Consider the following 18,552-nt stretch of genomic DNA (forward strand, 5'->3'; position numbering starts at 1 on the left):
CCTGAGCCTTGCTAATCAAAACCCTTTCCTGAGCAGGGTCAGAGTTTAGGGAGAAAACAAGATATGTTATTTTCTTAAGGGTTCTGTGGTTCTTCTGTTTTGTTTTCTGACTTAATGGTTTAAATGATGGGTTTGCAGTCAGAGCTTAATCCGAGAAGGGAATCCAGAAGTAGTTGTCAGTCTGTGCTGAGGGGGAAGAAGGAAATCCCTGATTTTGGAAAGGGAGGGTGAAAAAAAGCAGGGGCTCATCCTGCCAGGCCCTGAGCTGTGAGGCAGGTGGGGAGCAGTTATCCCACATTATCCTGCAGCACACCCAGCACGGTTGGATAATGAAATGTGAAGCCGGGATGATTTCAGGGCCTGGTTTTCCTTAACGGGAACTCACAGGGATCACCTGGAGCAGGATGGGGGCACTGACAGGGCCCAGCACGTTGGGAGCAGCTGGTGTTGCAGGCTCTGGGAATGACCCCTTGTTGCCTGTCCCTTGCAGCTCCCTGTGGGGGTCAGTACACGGGCTCCGACGGCGTCGTCCTGTCTCCGAATTACCCCCAAAACTACACCACTGGCCAGGCCTGCTTGTACTTCATTGTGGTGCCCAAGGACTATGGTATTGTATCCAAGTGTTTTTGGAACTCTGTCCTGCTCTGCAGCTCTTGCTTGCTTTATTTGACTGGAACAAAGCAGTGAAATAAGTGCATCTGGAAACAGGGATAAGGGAGGCTGGAAAACAAGTGGTGCTGTTGGGTGCTGTTTGTTGTGGGTGGGTTTGTGGGTGTGACTTAAGGGTCATTTTTTATTTCTAAGTAATGTGGAAAAAGCATGGAATGGTTTGGGTTGGAAGGCACCTTAAAAACCCTCTCATTCCAACCCATTGCCATGGGCAGGGACATGTAAATTAAATTCTAAAATTGGGTACAAACCAAAGCCAGATCCATTTATAAGGACTGTCATTCTTTTTCTAGACTTTGGTGCTGCTTAGTTTGGGTCAGAGCTTGAATACAAGAGTTAAGAATGTTCTAGAAGCTCCTGGGGCAGCTGGCTGGGGGTTGGTAGTGGTTGATTTTCCTGTTTGAAGGGAATTTGAAGTCCTTAAAGAGCTCTGGCAGGTGAGGGGCTCTAAGTGCTGTTCTTTGATGCTGCTCTCAGAGCATTGTATTGATCCCCTCAGTCCCCAGGGCCCTTCCAGCTGCTTGGGATTCCCTGTGCCAGGATGGCAGAGTAGGAAATAAGGATTCTGTGTCCAGAACTCAGTTGGAAACACTCAAATTCCCTGGAAGTGTCTAAGGCCAGGTTGGAGCAGCCTGGTCCAGTGGGAGGTGTCCCTGCCCATGGAACAAGATGAGTTTTAAGGTTCCTCCCAACCCAAACCAGCCTGGGATTCCATGAATTCCTGAGTGCATCCAGGATCCACCTGAGCTCCTGATGAAGTACCAACACTGCTCTTACAGCTCTTGGATCTCTTTTACTTGAGCTGGTCTTGGTGTTGTCTTAAAAACAGAGGAACAAGAGGAGCCAAGACAGTCTGATCCCAGGGTGGGATGACAGGGAAATTAGTTCCTCTTCTCCACCTGCTCCCTTTCAATATCCTCATTAAAAACGAGCAGGAGAACCATTAGCAGGGGAGGTTCTGCATTTCCCAGCCCTGCCCTGCTCAGGTTCTGTGTAACAGGACTCAGGGAGGGGCTGTGTCTGTGCTCCTGTCACTTTTCCAGTGTTCCTGACATCAGAGCTGGGCTGGAATGTTGCCTGGATGTGCAGGGAACAAGTGTCGTGGCCCGGTGGATGATGGATTTCACAGCAAGAGACCTCTCAGCTTGTGAATCTGCACTTAAGAGCTTGAAAAGGCAAAGCCAGGAGAGGAGACAAAGGGAGGAATAAAAAGCTTCTAAGTGCAGATTTGTCAGGAGAAAAAAACCACCCTGTTGTTATCCTGTGAAAAATAAAGATAAATAACTGAAGTCTCTTTGCTTCAGCTAAAAAAATGCTCTGATCGTTTCATTATTGTGATTTTCTCCCTTGTATGAGCTCTGCCTGCTCCTGGCTATTTACTGTATGCAGGGAGAATAATAATAATAATAGTAATAATAATGATAACAACAACAACAACAACAACAACAGTGATAACAACAGCAACAATCATTTTTAAAAATCATGTGCTTTCCTCAGCAGGGTCAGAGTTCAGTGAAGGGGTTTTTTTCTGAGGGGTTCTGTGGTTATTTTGTTTTGCTTTCTGTCTCAGTGGTTTAAATGATGGGTTTGCAATCAGAGCTTAATTTGAGAAGGGAATCCAGAGGTAGCTGTCAGTCTGTGGTGATGGGAAGAATGAAATCCCTTAAAGTGTAATAATAACGATGATCATAACATGTAATAATAATAGAAATAACAGTGATAATAATAATGAGGGTAATAATAATAATAAATAAATAAAAATACATCTACTGTATGCAGTGAGACCAGAGCACCCTCATTAACAGGCTCTGTAAGCAGGTTTAGGATTGAATGTCAATAAAGTCATGAATATCCTCTCTCCCAACCATCCACCCCGAGCAGAGAGATCCCACCTGGAAATCCAAGCTCCTCAAGACAGGGATTGTTATTTTGTCCAGGTTTTGTGCGATGCTTGACCCAAGGGGAGCCAGTTCCCTGACAGAGGCTCAATACAGACAATAAATAATAATTATGGCTTGGTGGAATTACAAAGCCCGTGTGGTGCAGGCAGGGAGGGGATGAGTCACAGATTCCCCCTCAGATGATGAATCAGTGGGAAGGAGCCGTGGCAGGAACACGGGGGAGGCTGGGGCTGCCTCTGTTGGGCCGACTCTGGGGCTAAATAAAGGGTTCCCATCTTCCCAGGCTGTCAGTCAGGCCCTGTTTGTCTCTGCCTGGAATAAAAGCAGCTGAAACACGAGCCCAAACAGTTCAGTGTGTGCTGGGACAGTAAATGGTGTCATTTGGAGCGATGGGGTTGTTGGGATGTCCCATGACAGGGCAGGAGCTGGGCTGGGGTGATCCTTCAAGCTCAGGGTGTTCCTGATTCCATGGCCCTGTGAAAACACCTCTTGGTTGTGTGTGAGGGGTGCTGAGGGTGGCAATGGGGACAGCAGAGGGACAGCAGAGGGACATCAGTGTGGCTCATGCCCCCCCACTCCCTCTCTCCTCAGTGGTCTTCGGGCAGTTTGCCTTCTTCCAAACCGCGCTCAATGACGTCGTGGAGGTCCATGATGGCCCCAACCAGCACTCCAGGCTCCTCAGCTCCCTCTCAGGCTCTCACACAGGTAGGAAACACGTCCCTGTTGCTGCTGGGAAGAGCAGGTTCAAACCCCAGCCCGACACCGAGCGCCTGCTCTGTGTGTCCCACTGCCGTCCCCATCTCCTGTCTGCCTTTCTCCCCACCCAGGTGAATCCTTGCCCTTAGCTACCACCAACCAGATCCTCATCAAATTTAGCTCCAAGGGTCAATCCACAGCCAAAGGTTTTCATTTTGTCTACCAAGGTGAGTACAGTTGTGTTCTGGAGGAGTCCTCGGGTCGGTCCCAAGATAACGGTCAAAAATATGGGGATGGCCCAAAGTGTCCGGAGCTGCTTTTGGTGTCTGTGGGTCCTGAACAGGAAATATCCCAAGGGATTAGTGTTATTTCAGGAGCAGTGATCTGGCAGGGCTGTCTGGCTGCTGTAGGTACTTTGTATTCAGACCTTTCATCCCCACTCAGCCTCAGCCCTCGCTGGTCCCAGGATTAGTATCAGAACCATCTCACTGAGTCATGCCCTGAGTTACACGGGGAATTTGGAGATTTATCCCCCAGCAATTTCTCCCAGTGGCATTTCAGCACATTTCTGGGTGTAAGCAGCTGAAATCTTGTCTGGCAGCTCTGAAATCCTCCCTCTCTGCGTGTCACAGGCTTAGGTCTCCTGCTGTCAAACTCTTGCCCCTTGATCCCCTCAGTAACAGCTTGTGTTGCACTGGGAGGGCCCCACTGAGGGATTTTATGGGAGTAAATAGACAGTGATGCACAGAACAGTGGGAAAACAGAAGGGATTTCTCACCCACGTGCTCTCTGGAGTTGTCTGTTGTAACCAAGCTTTTGCTGCAAAGTGGGGACAGACAACAGAGTGACCTGTGCCTTCCCTGGGGGCAAAGTGAAACATGGTTTGGATTTCAGAGTATCCAGAGATCTGTTCTCTGGAATTTCTGCCTAATTATTGTAAAACAACTGTGGTTCTGAGTGTGATCTTTAAAGAGTTCAGCAGAGCAAAGGTTCTGATGAAATGCTCCAAGGGACAGGGAGGGATTGTTGGGGTGTCTGTGCAGGGCCAGGAGTTGGGCTGGGTGGTCCTTGTGTTCCCTTCCCACTCAGGATATTCCATGATGCTGTCAGTGCTTTCTCTCCTCAATGGTCACATTTGGGCTCAATTTGGGCTCAGTTTGGGCTCAGTCTGGGCTCAGTCTGGGCTCAGTCTGGGCTCAGTTTGGGCTCAGCCCCTTCGCACTTCGGGTACAACCAGATTTCCGCGCCGCCTTTAACAGATCTTTCATCCAACGCTCAATATTTCCGACGTGCGTGCTCTGACCGTGTTTTATCCCTCTCTCTCCCTGCCCCCTGGTCCCTGCTGCCCCCCCAGCCGTGCCCAGGACCAGTGCCACCCAGTGCAGCTCCGTGCCGGAGCCGCGCCACGGCCGCCGCCTGGGCAGCGACTTCGCCGTGGGCGCCGTGGTGAGGTTCGAGTGCAGCCCTGGCTACGCCCTGCACGGCTCCCCCACCATCGAGTGCCTCACCATGCCCGGGGCCCTGGCACAGTGGAACGTGTCCGTGCCCACCTGTGTGGGTAGGTGACCTCGGGGGGGAGGTGAGACAGAACAGTTCGTCCTTTGCCGTGGTGGGATTTTCGGGGTTGTCCTGGGAAAGGCCGGGGGTTGGACTTTGTGGGTCCCTCCCAGCTCAGGGTGTCCCATGATTCTATGAAAAAAATCAAACCCCCAACATCCACAGCAAAACAAACCACTAATGGAACTTGAAAAACCTCTTTCCTACCTCTGACAGCCTGCTCAGGGAGTTGTGGCTGCCCCATCCCTGGAAGTGTCCAAGGCCAGGTTGGATGGGGCTTGGAGCAACCTGGGCTAGTGGAAGGTGTCCCTGCCCATGGTGGGGGGTTGGAGTGAGATGGGCTTTAAGGTCCCTCCCAACCCAAACCATTCTGGGATTCTCTGTTACATAAAGAAGCCCAACCTGCCTCTGAGCAAGAGCAGCTGAACCTCAGATTCCAGGGAATGGACCTTTTGATCCAGCAGTTGTTGTGAGATCTGGGACAGCACCTGGAATGACTCAGATGTGTCTGAAAGCTGCTTTTCTCCTCCTCTGGAAGAGAGCAGTTCCTGAAGGATCAGTCTCCTGGCTGACCTGTGAGGGCTGGGCACTGCCCTGTCAGAAGTTATGGGAGAGATTTACTGAAAAAGGGTTATTTATACAAACACAATCCTCTAATCATGAGTCAGTTCTTGCTTTTCTGTCCGTGGATGGGTGTTTGAAAGGTGTTTTCAGTGTAAAGCCAATTGCAAATTCCACTTTCAAACAGTGATTTCCTCCTTGCAGTGCCGTGCGGTGGGAATTTGACGGAGCGCAAGGGAACCATCCTGTCCCCGGGGTTCCCCGAGCCCTACCTGAACAGCCTCAACTGTGTGTGGAAGATCACAGTCCCTGAAGGAGCAGGGATCCAGGTACAGTGTCAAAAACGGGAGGAAACAGTGTCTGGTGCTCTTAGAGAGGCCACGTGTTGTGAATCTCTGCCTCTCCCAGGAGAGAACGTGGAATTCTCTGGGATCAGATATTCACTTACCCTGTGACTGCCAGAGTGGGCAGGGACTGAGCTCTGCTCTGGGTGAGCAGGGACAGGACCCAGGGAACGGCCTGAAGTTGTGTTAGGATGGATCTCAGGGAAAGGTTCTTCCCCCAGAGGCTGGTTGGGCACTGCCCAGGCTCCCCAGGAGTTTGGGCACGGCCCCAAGGCTGCCAGAGCTCCAGGAGGGTTTGGTTGATTCTCTCAGGGACAGGGTGGGATTGTTGGGGTGTCTGTGCAGGGCCAGGGGTTGGACTGGATGATCCTTGGGGGTCCCTTCCCAATTCTGCTGGAGCTGTAGGGTTTTAAGTAGATCTAAAAAGGGAGCAGACTTTGATTCCTGACTGCTCAATAGACACGAGGTGCTCAGAGACCTGAGAGCTTTAAACTGGTGGTGTTTATTTATGGTTGCTCTGCTTTGGTTTATTTATGACAGCAGAGTCTGGAATTAACAGCCTCAAGCTGGAGGAGGACTGGTTAAATGGGATATTGGGAAGAAATCCTTTGCTGTAAGGGGTGGACCTGGGCACAGGTTGCTGTGAGGAAAGGCTGGGAAAATTGGGATTGTTCAGCCTGGACAAGAGAAGGCTTTGGGGTGACCTGATTGTGACCTTCCAGTGCCTGAAGGGAGCTGAGAGACACTCTGAGGGACAGAGTGGGATTGTTGGGGTGTCAGTGCAGGGCCAGGAGCTGGACTGGATGGTCCTTGTGAGTCCCTCCCAGCTCAGGATACGATTCCAATGGATTTTTGCCTCCTGGAGGCACCGTGTGTGGGAAACCAGCTGGGGCCGTGTGGCTGTGCTGGGGAATATTTTGGATATTTGGATATTTTGGGTGTAGCTCTTTGCAGTGCTGTAATTCTGGGATGCTGGGAGCCTTGGGAGCGTGGCTGTGCTGTGCCAGCAGAGGTGCAGCAGTGTGACTGTACAATCCCAGCCCTGCTGCTCCCTGTCTCCAGGTAAATGAGCTCCCTCTTCAGATCCTTTTTGTGGGCCCTTATCATTCCTCTGCAGGAATGGCCCCGTGAGCAGGAGGATGTGGAGAATTAAACCCAAACATCAGAGACCAAAGCTGAGACAAAGCTCCCCCCCTGAGGTGTCCTCCCTGAGCCTGGCACGGGGTGACACACGGGAGGTGGATTCTTGGGCAGGTCCATTCATCCCACATCTCCTTATCTGAGGGTTTCTTCCCTCCTCTTTGCACCACTTCACGGGGTGTTTTGTTCTTTAAGTGCTTTTATTTCTCTGCCCTGTGTTTGCTGATGGGTTTGCAGCTCCCAGCTCTTGGCACAGGGTTTGTTGGAACAGCAGCTCAGCTCTCCCAGGCTGGAGGTTTTTAACCTGGGAATTGTTACCTGGTGCCACCACATCATGACCCAGAACCACACCTGACCTTGGCTCTGGGATGGCCAGAGCTGGGGGGGGGGGAGCAGCACTGGGGGCATCACAGAGAAACAGCACCAGCCTGGGGTGATGTTTTGAACCCTCTGCCAGGCTTTTGCTGTGCCCAGTCCAGCAAATTCTGGAATTTTAGCCATTTTTTAACCTCCCACAAATGACAGGAGGATCCATTTAGCCCAGCCAAACTTGTCAAGAGTCAAGGCAGTTTGCAGGTTGCTGAAGATTCCTGGGGTGGGGAGGTGATAACTCAGTTAATTTTTAAAGCTTTGTAAATAACCTGTCTGTGTTCTGCACCCCCATGTTTGGAGTGTGAACCCTCAGTGCCCCTTCCAACCCCTTCCAGCCCCTTGGAGCTGTTCTTGCCCATCAGCTGAGCCCAGAGGGAAGCAGGAATTGCAGCAGGATGTTAAGCCTGGCTTTATTCATAAGAGATTTTGGTTTTTCTCACCTCTTGGGTTGTGCAGACACAGCTCTCATGTAAAACTGGGAAATGGAATGGCTTAATGGTTTAAGAGTTTGGGGGTTTTGGTTTTTTGGGGGGTTTTTGGAGGTTGGTTTTTTATTTTTCACTGTTTTATTTTTTTATCCCTTTCCTGCTGGGTGGGATTTTTTTGCAGGGGATGTTTTGGGGTCTGACACAGACTGCAGGCAAACAAAAAAATGTGTGTTTTGTGGTTGTGCTCTGCCAGTGCCAAGCTGGAAGTCCAGTTGGCAGGTCTGGGGTGGGAGAATTTTGGTGAAGAGCAGGACCCTGGTCCTTCAGTGTGATCCCCTTCCCCTGGGACAGCCTGAAAGAGGGGAAGTTTAGGTGAGATATTAGGAAGAAATATTTTACTGGGAGGGTGATGAGACACTGGAGACACCCGAGGAAGGTGATGGTCACAGAGCTGGACCCACCACAGAACCTGCCCCCTTCCCTGGTCACTGCTTTTGTTTATTAGATGCTAATTTAAGCATCAGTTTACCCTGGTTTTGTGCAACAATTAAAGGTTAAACAACTGTAAATCAGGGGAGGAGGTGAAATTAAAGCTTTCTTGGTAGCAGGACTCACTTGCAGGATTTTTATGTAATCAGGGTACTTCTGGCATGAATTATTCATCCCCATAGCAAACCTTCCTGAGTGAATTAATTTATATACATGGCAGTAAATAGATGCAGATCCCTTGTGAATCCACATGTCAGACTAGAATTAGGACCTTAAAAATGTTTATTCCGTTAAGTTGGGGGTTGGGGGGGGGGGGGGGGGAGAGGAGAATAAATAATTTAGGAAATGTAAGAGCAAACAAAATGCTCCTTCTCAATCCACTTTCAATAATGGAAATCACAATAGGGGTGTAATGAGGCAGGAAGGGAGGGATTGGCTTGGTCAGTGTGAGCAGTGATGGCTCTGTGGGGGTCACTGCAATTCCTACCAGATGAACTCCACTTACTTTCTGCTAAAAAAAAATCCTTTGGAGGAACTTTAGAGCCCATTCTGTTGTGGAGAAGAAATCAAGGAGGAAAAAAAGGTTAAAGTGGCCGAAATAATGGGATTTTATTTGATTTTTTTTATTATTATTTTATTTTAAATGGGTGTGTTGCATTTGCTGTTTAGAGGGGCAGAGGCAAGTGGGGGTTTGGGGTGGATGGAATAAGACTGGGGGGGAAAAAAGGAGGGTTTTCCATGGAAAAAACCATGGAATAAGACTGTGGGGAAACAGGGAGGGGGTTCCCAGAGTCGTGTCCACGTGTGTGGAGCTGAGGTTTGAGGGCACTGAGCTCCCCTCCCTGCTCTGTGCTGCCAGGATCCAGCTGAATTCCATTGGGATTGGTAGGAATTCTTCATCCAGAGAGATCTGAAAGAGCTGAGGCTCTGCAGGAGAGGGAAATCTCACCCAAATTACCAAAGTTCCAGCATCCTCCTTGTCTGCAGCTGAGTTGTACAAGTCATTTCTGCTCCTGATTTGTCTTCAAGGGCCTTTTTTTAGGGTTTTGGTCTCCCAGTTTGATTTGAGGCGCCCAGTGTTTGAAAATTTCATCAAGAGCTGACAGATTAAAGCTGTTTTCTCCCAAAGACCTTTGGCTTCCTCTCAGCTCTGCTGCCTCACTCTCTCAGCCAGTTCACCAAACTTGATTTACTTTGTGTTTTTAGTGGGACACTGAATGCTTTGAACCCCCTGTATTTAAGGAATAAAGACAAAATCCATTTTAATGGTAATTGTGGCAGACAAATCTGTGCCATTACACGGAGCTCTTTGCCAGGGGGATGAGCTGCTTTTGGGTGTAAATGCAGATTTCTCAGCTCGTTTGAAGATCGTGTTGATGTTCTCACTAATGGAGTCAAGTGACTTCCTAAAGCCTCCAAACCTTATGGGCCGTGGCAGGGAAAGGTGAAATTTGAAAATGCAGCTCGAGTGATTCTACTAAAAGCCCAGAGAAACGAGGCAAAGGCAGAAACTTGATTGGATTTTTTTTTTTAAAAAAAAATCCCGTTGTTTAATGTTGGGGGTTTTTTTGTTTCCTTTTAGCTCGTGGGTTGCTGGTGGTTGCTTTGGTTTGAAAGGATTGAAAGTCTTCAGGGATTTCTCAAAACAAGGGGGGGAAAAAGGCTGGGATTCTCAGCAGCTGCAAATGAGCTGTGCAGTTGCAGGAGCTCTCTCTTTTTGGGAGCAGCAGAAAACATCATTCCTGACACAGAGTCTGGAGTTGGAGGGAAAAAATAGCTGGGTAAGCCCAGATAAGGCAGGAGGTCTCCAAGTTAAATAGGATAAATAAGGGTGTGTGGTAACTTGATTAGTGACCCTTTAACCAAGATTAATTTAATTTATTACCATTAGTGCAGGAACTGGCCTGTTATTTTTTATTATTTTTTTTTTTGCCTTTTCTTTCCCTGCAGATCCAGGTGATCAGTTTTGTCACTGAGCAGAACTGGGATTCCCTGGAAGTGTTTGATGGAGGGGATAACACAGCCACCATGCTGGGGAGTTTCTCTGGTATGTGCTCAGCACCCCCCTGGGTCCAGCCCAGCATTTCACCTCCTAAAACTCAGCTTGTGCTTCAAGTGCTTCAAAAACCCAGCACAGATTTAAGCCTGGGCCTGTTGGGTTGGGAATTGGAGCTGTCTTCCTGTGGGAAACACTGACAGGGAGCTTCCAACACAATCCCAGTGGGGTTTGTTCCACAGCCCGGGACTGGGAATTCCCACAGCACTGGGAATTCCTGGGTGGGTTGTGTGGGGTGAGCTCAGACACCTCACCTGCACCAAAATGTGTGAAAGGGCTACAAAACAAATGTATTTTTTTGCTTCTCCGTGGGGAACTGTGGCTTTTGGCAGAGCAGGGAGGAGCCAGAGCTTTGGGAAGCTCTCAGATGCAGAACAATGACCCCAGTTCTTGCTGGTTTAAGACCCAAATGTGCTGCAGGTGCTTTGGGATGGGGAGGAGAAGGGAGTCTAGGATAGAACTTCCAGGGGATGAGGCAGGAGAAGGAGTCTGGACTTCCCTGAGTTCCTCCCACACTGTTCCTCACCCCCTCTTCCCTTCCTGATGCTTTTTGTCTGCCCGGTGGTGAGACTTCATAGGCCAAAATTCAGCAGCTGCCTGTTGGAAAGGCCATTGCAGAGGGACCCTGGGTATTCCTCACTTGGCCTCATTAGAACCTGATCAAAACCAGGGGAGCTTGTTAAGTTTAAAGGACTTTTCTGTTCTCAGCCTCTCCTGCCTCAAATCTCCGAGGACACGGAGGAGGAGGAGAAAGATCCTCTTCACTGTCTTTGTGCCCCTCTTGTTTTCCCAGGGACTACAGTGCCTGCTCTGCTCAACAGCACTTCAAACCAGCTCTATCTGCATTTCTACTCGGATATCAGTGTCTCTGCTGCCGGCTTCCACCTGGAATACAAAAGTAAGAGCAGCTCAGCCTTGATCTCCCAGTTCCTCTGAGTGCTGGGGAGACAATTACGGAGCTGCTGCTGCCACCTCCAAGCTGGGGAAGGGGCTGCTGGGGCTCCCCTGCTCTCCAGCTGCAGGGAGGGGGGTGTTAAACAGAGAACAGATGCAGCAGAGGAGATGTGGGGTCATGGGCTGACCCTGGTGCTCTTGGTAGCCCTGTTTGTTGCTGTGTTGGAGCACAGGAGGAGGAGATGTGGAGGCAGAAGTATTAAAAATTCATGGAGAGTTGGTGTGTCCAGCACAGGGCTGTGATCTTTACCTGGGAGGTGCCTGAAAAGCCAGAGGCTGGGAGGGCCTGGCTGCTCTTTGCATTCAGTGTTGGTCACTGCTGGAAAGAACATGCAGGGCTGGACACGTCCTCTCCTGAAAATCCTGGGTGGGAGGGCCCTCAGAGGTCATCTCATGGCACCTCCCACAGAGAGCAGGGTCAGAGAGGAGATAAAACCAAATAACTTGGCTTTGCCCATCTTCCTGCAGCCTGTGCTTGGGCAGGCTGCAGGGCTGGAGCTGCACAGACACTCTGGGCACAGGGTGGGTGCTGAGCCCTCTGCTGAACCACCTTAGCAATGTTTGTCCTGTGCTGGGGGTGCAAAACAGGGCACAGTATTTTGTATTTTAGGTCCTCAGTGCTATGGGAACAAACCTGCCTGAAGCTGGAAGACGTGGCAGGGCAGGGAGTCTCTTGGGAATGAGCTGTCAGGTTTGGGTGGGATTGCCAAAAAATTCCTTCTCCCCTTCCCCCCCCCGTGTGTGTGTTTTGATTCCTGCCATGGGAGCAGATGTCTGCTCAGGAAAGGTGTGTTCTGTGTTCCAGCCAAGCTGCAGAGGGTCACTGTGCTGGGGGCTGTGACCTCAGGCTGTTATTCCCTGTTCCAGCAGGGAATGTTGTTTGGACAACACCAGGCGCACGGTGGGATTTTTGGGGTGTGCAGAGCCAGGAGTTGGGGGGATGATCTTTGTGGGTCCCTTGGAGCTCAGGCTGCTCTGTGGTTGTCTCCAGGGAGGGTTTGGGCAGGAGGGCAGGGCAGGAGGGCAGCTCCCAGCACATCCAGGGGGATGTTCAGCAGGCAGGGAGTGAGCAGTGCCAGAGATCCCTGTGGGACAGGGCTGGGAGCCAGGCTGGGGCTCCTGCAGGTCCCAGGGGCTGCTCTGCCCCTGTCCCTGCTGTCCCTGCTGTCCCTGCTGTCCCTGCTGTCCCTGGTGCTGCTGAGGGCCCTGTGGGCACTGCTGTGTCTGTGCTCCCAATCTTCCCCGGGGCAATGCAAGCAGAGCTGGCTCTTGCTGGACACTTTATCTGGTAATTGGTTCTGAAGCACAAATCTTGTCTCTGAAACCAGCCAATGTTCTGTTGGTGGGTTTTTGTTGTTGTTTTGTTGTTGGGTTTTTGTTTGTTTGTTTTTTTCCTAAAGCAACAAAGAGGTTTGAAAGCTCATTTCATTTTGTAAAGCATCCACAGGAATCCTGCCCCATCCCTGGAAGTCTTTACAGCCAAGTTGGAGCAAGCTGGGCTAGTGGAATGTGTCCCTGCCCGTGGCAGGGGGTGGAATGGGATGAGTTTTAAGGTCCCTCCCAACCCAAACCAGTCTGGGATGCTGTGAATGTCACAGCTGAGCCTGTGCTTTAGAGGCCAGCAAGTACTGACCCTTCCAGCTTTTACAGGCTTTGCAGATTGAAACTTTGTCAATTATTGAACCCAGCAAGATTACAGCAACCAGCAAGGCTGGGGACTGGGAGCTGCACAAATGGATGTTGGGTCAGACATTCCCTCGTTCCCTCTCCATCTCCCTTCCAATCAATAAGTTCTCTGAGCACCGAATTCCCCCACTGCAACAATCCTGGGCAGGTTTTTTCATCAGGCTGGGGGATTATCAGGCTTGCTCGTTTCCTTTGCTGAGGAAATGAGTAGGTGTTGATTTTCAGGGCAGCTGGAATAACGTGGTTTTCTTGGCTTTGCTCGCGCGACCGGAATTTCAGAGCCCCCCCAGCCCCAGGTTTTGCCTCTGCAAGGAAGTTTGGAGAGATGAGCTAAAACACCAGAGTTTTTCTCCCTTTTCTCCCTCACTGGGTTGCTGGAGCAAAGCTCTTATCTCCACATGCTCCACAAGCCAGAGCAGAGCAAGAACAATTTAGGGCTGAGTGGAACTCGGTGCCCACTGATCTGAACGGGAAGTTGTTTAAAGCCATTTTCTCTCTCCTGCCTCTCTGAAGGTCAAGCAGTACATCCATGTGCGGGGAGGGAACACATGTTTCCTTGCTGGGAAGCGTGACTGGGCTTTCAGGAGGAGACTCAGCCTCTCTCCCTCTCTCCTTTCTCTTTTATTTCCCCTCTGCTGTGGCTCGGTGGGGTTGAAGCAGAGCATCAGCCCTTGCAGTGATGCAGAAGGTTATCTTGTAGTGGCAGCTGCCAGCACAGAGAGTGAGGGAGGTGCTGGAAGCGGGTGTGAGGTGCCTTCAGGCTTCATTTTATCTCCCTTTGGTGTTTGGGAGGGAAGGGGAGATGAGGGAAGGAGAGACGTGTAAAGGAGAGACGTGTAAAGGAGAGCTCAGGGGTTGTTAATTGGGTTTGCAGCAGGATATTCCCAGTTGTAAATGTAGCTGGGATGGAAGTGGGATTGAATGAAATCTCGTAGGCTGTTCTGCAGGCACCAGCAAGGACCAGCCCTGCTTGTGGCTCCTGGCAAATTCAGACTGTGATGGGAAATGGGAGGGAAAGGGTCGGAGACTGGAACCCCAGAAAGGGGCAAATGACAACACATTCCGTGTGCCCCTGATCTCCTGCATCTTCTCCCATCCCTCTCAGGTGCTGCCTGGCTGGCAGAGGCACACACAGTTCCAGGTGTGGTGGGTGTTTGGTTTCAGGTTGTCCCAGGTCCAGCTCCTCCATCACTGGTTCACTCGGGATGGGTTTGGCCACGAATCACCAAGGGATTGGTGATACAATTCTGCCTGAAAAGAAATGTGTGTTCCAGGGAATATCTGTGGATCCTGGATGTGCCCTGTGACATGGGAATGCTGCACAGCCAGGGCTGTCCATGGAGAATCCAAAGGCCACGGGACTTTGGGGAGAATCCAAACCCCCCCCACCGGTGGCGGTTGGCAAACAGGGGAATGGGGTGAAATGGAGACGTGTGTTCCCATTCCTCCTGCCTCCAGCACAGATGCCATCCCTGCTCCCAGGAGCACTCATCCCTCTTCCCTCCACAGCTGTGGGTCTGTCCAGCTGCCCAGAGCCCCCCGTTCCTGGGAATGGCCTGAAGATCGGGGAGCGCTACTTGGTGAACGACGTCGTGTCCTTCCAGTGCGAGCCGGGCTACGCCCTGCAGGTATGGACAGTGCCCAGCCAAAGGGTGCCAACAAACACCTGGAATTGTGGGAGATCCAACCCTGTGTCTTGTTTTCCTCCCCTGCAGGGTCACTCCCACATTTCCTGCATGCCGGGCACCGTCCGCCGCTGGAATTACCCTCCGCCGCTCTGCATCGGTAGGGCTCCTGTTCTCTCTGCCTGACACATATTTATAGCACTTCCCCCCAAAAAAATACAAGTTAAGTGGCCTGATTTAGAGAAATTCAGGTTTGTTCTGAGTGTGGAAAAATCCTCATTTGTTGCCAGGGAAATTGCAACCCAGAAGTCCCCCGGGGGCTGCCCAGAGTGCTTTATTTTGAATGTTTAAAATGTGGCCGTAGTAGAAGATGTGAAATAACAAAATGATCTTCCTCAACACACAAAACCATTCAAAGGGGGAAACCTAAAATTCCTTTGTGCTGGAAGCAGGTTGGTTTTCACGGGTTGGGGATTTTTTCTTCCGTCTGAAGACCGTGGTCTGTTTTTATGAAATGAATCTTGATATCACATGGAATCTGTTATCTCCCAGTATCCCAACTGCACCTCGGGTGTCTTGTTCCCACTCTGGAGTCCAGCAGGTCCTGTGGGACCATTTGTGACCACAGGTCACTTGTCAAGGTGGGTGTTTGCCCCTGACACTGCTGAGTGTTCAGGAGAGAAAAGGGCTAGGCAGGGACTTGTTCCACGACGGAACAAGTGATCCCAAAGAGAAGAAGGACAGAGGTGCAGGGAACTTGCTGGAGCTTTTTTGATTGTTTTCAGTCTTTTGCTTTTAGCAAATCTAGATGTTTAATATTCATGCTGCACATTTTGCAGCTCTGAGAGAGACATTTATGCATTTAATAGCTTTAGTTAACAGTTATTTCAGGCTCCTGCTGTTCTAGCTTACATCATTTAGCTTTAAAGTAATTATAAGAGCTAACAGTTCTTTTATCTGATGATCTGCAGGCCAGGAATAAATAGAGAGACATTTACAGGAGAATGACTGAGCTAAAGGACCCACACCCTTGGGAACTGCACTGAAAGAAATCAGAAGCCCTTCGGCTCAGCTCTAGAGCTGGGAGATCCCAGCATGGAGGAGGATCCCAATATTCCCATCTGGCTGAGGAACCACAAGTTTTCTTCTCTTAATCAGCACCAGTCCCTCAGTTCAGCAGGATTTTTTGCCTGCTTGGGCTGTGCCTCTGAGGCACTACTGGGGTGTGAACACCAGCCTGGTTGAGTTTGGGGGTCTCTGTGCCAGCCAGGACCACGAGTAGTGGTGCAAACACCCCCCCAGCCCATCTGGTCCCATCCCTCAGCTGCCTCCCACTCTGCTGGAAAAGGTCACCCAGCTCCAGAGAGGCACAAACACTTCTGCAGCCGAGTGTGGGTCATCCAGGGACCTGGACAGGCTGGATCCATGGGCTGATTCCAAGGGGATGAGGTTCAAGCAGGCCAAGGGCCGGGTCCTGCACTTTGACCACAACAACCCCCGGCAGCTCCAGACTGGGCCAGAGGGGCTGGAGAGCAGCCAGGCAGGAAGGGAGATGGGAGTGAGGATGGACAGGAAGCTGAACAGGAGCCAGTGTGCCCAGGTGGCCAAGAAGGCCAATGGATCCTGGCCTGGCTCAGGAACAGTGTGGCCAACAGGTCCAAGGAAGTGATTCCTGCCCTGGACTCAGCACTGGTGAGGCCACCCCTGGAGTGCTGTGTCCAGTTCTGGGCCCTCAGCTCAGGAAGGACATTGAGGGGCTGGAGCAGGGCCAGAGAAGGGCAACGAAGTTGGGGAAGGGACTGGAGCACAAGTGCTGTGAGGAGAGGCTGAGGGAGCTGGGGCTGTTCAGCCTGGAGAAGAGGAGGCTCAGGGGAGACCTCCTCACTCTCTGCAACTCCCTGACAGGAGGGGGGAGCCGGGGGGGGTTGATCTCTTTTCCCAGGCAACCATCAGCAAGACAAGAGGGCTCAGTCTTCAGCTGTGCCAGGGGAGGTTTAGGTTGGAGATTAGGAAGAATTTCTTTGCAGAGAGGGTGCTCAGCCATTGGAATGGGCTGCCCAGGGAAGTGGTGGATTCTCCATCCCTGGAGGTTTTTAAGGTGAGACTGGATGTGGCATCAGTGCCATGGGCTGGGAACCACGGCGGGGTTGGATCAAGGGTTGGACTTGATGATCTCGGAGGTCCCTTCCAACCCAGCTGATTCTATGATTCTATGATCCTGAGTGCCCCTCATCCCCTCTGGGGTGTCCCAGCACCCCGTGCTGACCATCCTGGGGCTCTTTGCCCTGTGTTCATCACACAGTGATGGGTCTGAGCCCTGCCCAGAGCCCTGGCCGTGGCTGTGCCCCTGCTCAGAGCACAACCCTCTTCCCCAGCCAAAGTGTGCTGATTTTCTCCTGGTCTACTTTGCCCAGATGCTTGACTTCTAAATAATTCAGAAGTAGTTCTATTAAAGAGCCATTAAAGAAGAAAAAGAAAGAGAAATCTTCTGGGAGAAACCTTGTTAGTAGCAAGTACACACGTAATGAGATATTGGACAAAGAGTCTGTCCCCTGCTGTCAGAACGTGTTAGGGGAACATCCACCTGGATGGTGCTGCTGTAGCCAGGCAGAGGTCACCCAGATAAGCATGAGAAGATGCTATCTGTGTGCTTAAATTTCATGTGATGCCTTTTGTAAACATATTTTTGGGCTGTCATCTCTGGATCTCTCCTTGGGAGGGGATGGACTGCAGCGGGTGTGCAAACACCCTGTTCTATATTTGGTGGTAATTGCCCAGAGACTGGCAGGTGGAGCAGGTAACAAGGAAAAGAAGTGGCTGTAACTGGAGTCAAAATTAGGATCACTCTGTTTCTCCACAGTAATTTTTCAGTTGGTTAAAAATTCAAGCAAGTGCTGGTGCATGACATGCACTGATACAATGTCTGGCTCCTCTCTTGCTGTTCAGGTCTGGCTCTCCCTCTGTGGTTGCCAAAACTGGATCTCTGGGCCCAGGCTTTAATCTGCAGAGGGCAGGAAAAAGACACCTGCATTAGTAATGTGCTTGGCCAGCTTTGTGTTGGTTCCATAGCAGGATTTCCTCTTTCTCTTCTCAAGTGTTTCATTCCTTCATTTCCCACACAGCTGGCCATGACCATCCTCCAGACAGACCTGTGAGGGATCCTGACCATTAACCCTGTTGGTTTTACAGCCCAGTGTGGAGGAACAGCAGAAGAGATGGAAGGAGTGCTCCTGAGCCCAGGCTTCCCAGGAAATTATCCCAGCAACCTGGACTGCACGTGGAGGATATTGCTGCCAGTGGGGTTTGGTGAGACAGCTGGGTTTGAGACAGAAGAGGTGGTGGGAAGATCATAGAATCATGGCATGGTTTGGGTTGGGAGGGGCATTAAAGCCCATCCAGTCCCAGGGCAGGGACACCTTCCACTAGCCCAGGTTGCTCCAACCTGGCCTTGGACACTTCCAGGGATCCAGGGGCAGCCACAGCTTCTCTGGGCAACCTGTGCCAGGGCCTCACCACCCTCACAGGGAGGAATTTCTTCCTAATCTCCAATCTGAACCTGCTCTCTGTCAGTGTGTGCCCACCCTCTGCTCCCCCCATGGTGAATGTCCCTCTGCCTACCCGGGCTGTCCAGGGCCCCACGGGTGCTGCTGGAGGTGGAGCTTTAGGTGCAGACTGTTCCTTCCTGCTCTCCAGGTGCTCACATCCAGTTCCTGAACTTCTCCACCGAGCCAAACCATGACTTTGTGGAGATCAGGAACGGGCCCTACGACACCAGCACCGTCATCGGGCGCTTCAGCGGCGCCGAACTGCCCGGCTCCCTCCTGTCCACCTCCCACGAAACCACCGTGTACCTGCACAGCGACCACTCCGAGAACAAGCCAGGCTTCAAACTGGAATATCAAGGTGAGGAGGGCACGGGTGGAGCACCAGGGGGACAGTCATAGAATCACAGAATCAGCTGGGTTGGAAGGGACCTCCGAGATCATCAAGTCCAACCCTTGATCCAACCCCGCTGTGGTTCCCAGCCCATGGCACTGATGCCACATCCAGTCTCTTCTTAAAAACCTCCAGGGA

General features: G+C 51.2%; 1 protein-coding gene across 2 annotated transcripts in view; it reads left to right on the top strand.

The window, feature by feature from the left end:
• Nucleotides 1-18,552, top strand: part of CSMD2 (CUB and Sushi multiple domains 2) — a 252,563-nt gene that overhangs the window by 184,133 nt on the left and 49,878 nt on the right. For both annotated transcript variants that reach the window (XM_027661147.1, XM_027661148.1), the window contains 11 exons: nucleotides 491-607; nucleotides 3,162-3,275; nucleotides 3,398-3,493; nucleotides 4,621-4,824; nucleotides 5,589-5,713; nucleotides 10,108-10,204; nucleotides 11,007-11,111; nucleotides 14,363-14,481; nucleotides 14,569-14,638; nucleotides 17,668-17,784; nucleotides 18,172-18,381. In XM_027661147.1, coding sequence (XP_027516948.1) covers nucleotides 491-607; nucleotides 3,162-3,275; nucleotides 3,398-3,493; nucleotides 4,621-4,824; nucleotides 5,589-5,713; nucleotides 10,108-10,204; nucleotides 11,007-11,111; nucleotides 14,363-14,481; nucleotides 14,569-14,638; nucleotides 17,668-17,784; nucleotides 18,172-18,381 — 1,374 coding nt within the window. The remainder of the gene's footprint in view (nucleotides 1-490; nucleotides 608-3,161; nucleotides 3,276-3,397; nucleotides 3,494-4,620; nucleotides 4,825-5,588; nucleotides 5,714-10,107; nucleotides 10,205-11,006; nucleotides 11,112-14,362; nucleotides 14,482-14,568; nucleotides 14,639-17,667; nucleotides 17,785-18,171; nucleotides 18,382-18,552) is intronic.

The sequence above is a fragment of the Corapipo altera genome, unplaced genomic scaffold (assembly GCF_003945725.1).
Source record: "Corapipo altera isolate COAL_440 unplaced genomic scaffold, ASM394572v1 201, whole genome shotgun sequence".
NCBI classification, from domain to species: domain Eukaryota; kingdom Metazoa; phylum Chordata; class Aves; order Passeriformes; family Pipridae; genus Corapipo; species Corapipo altera.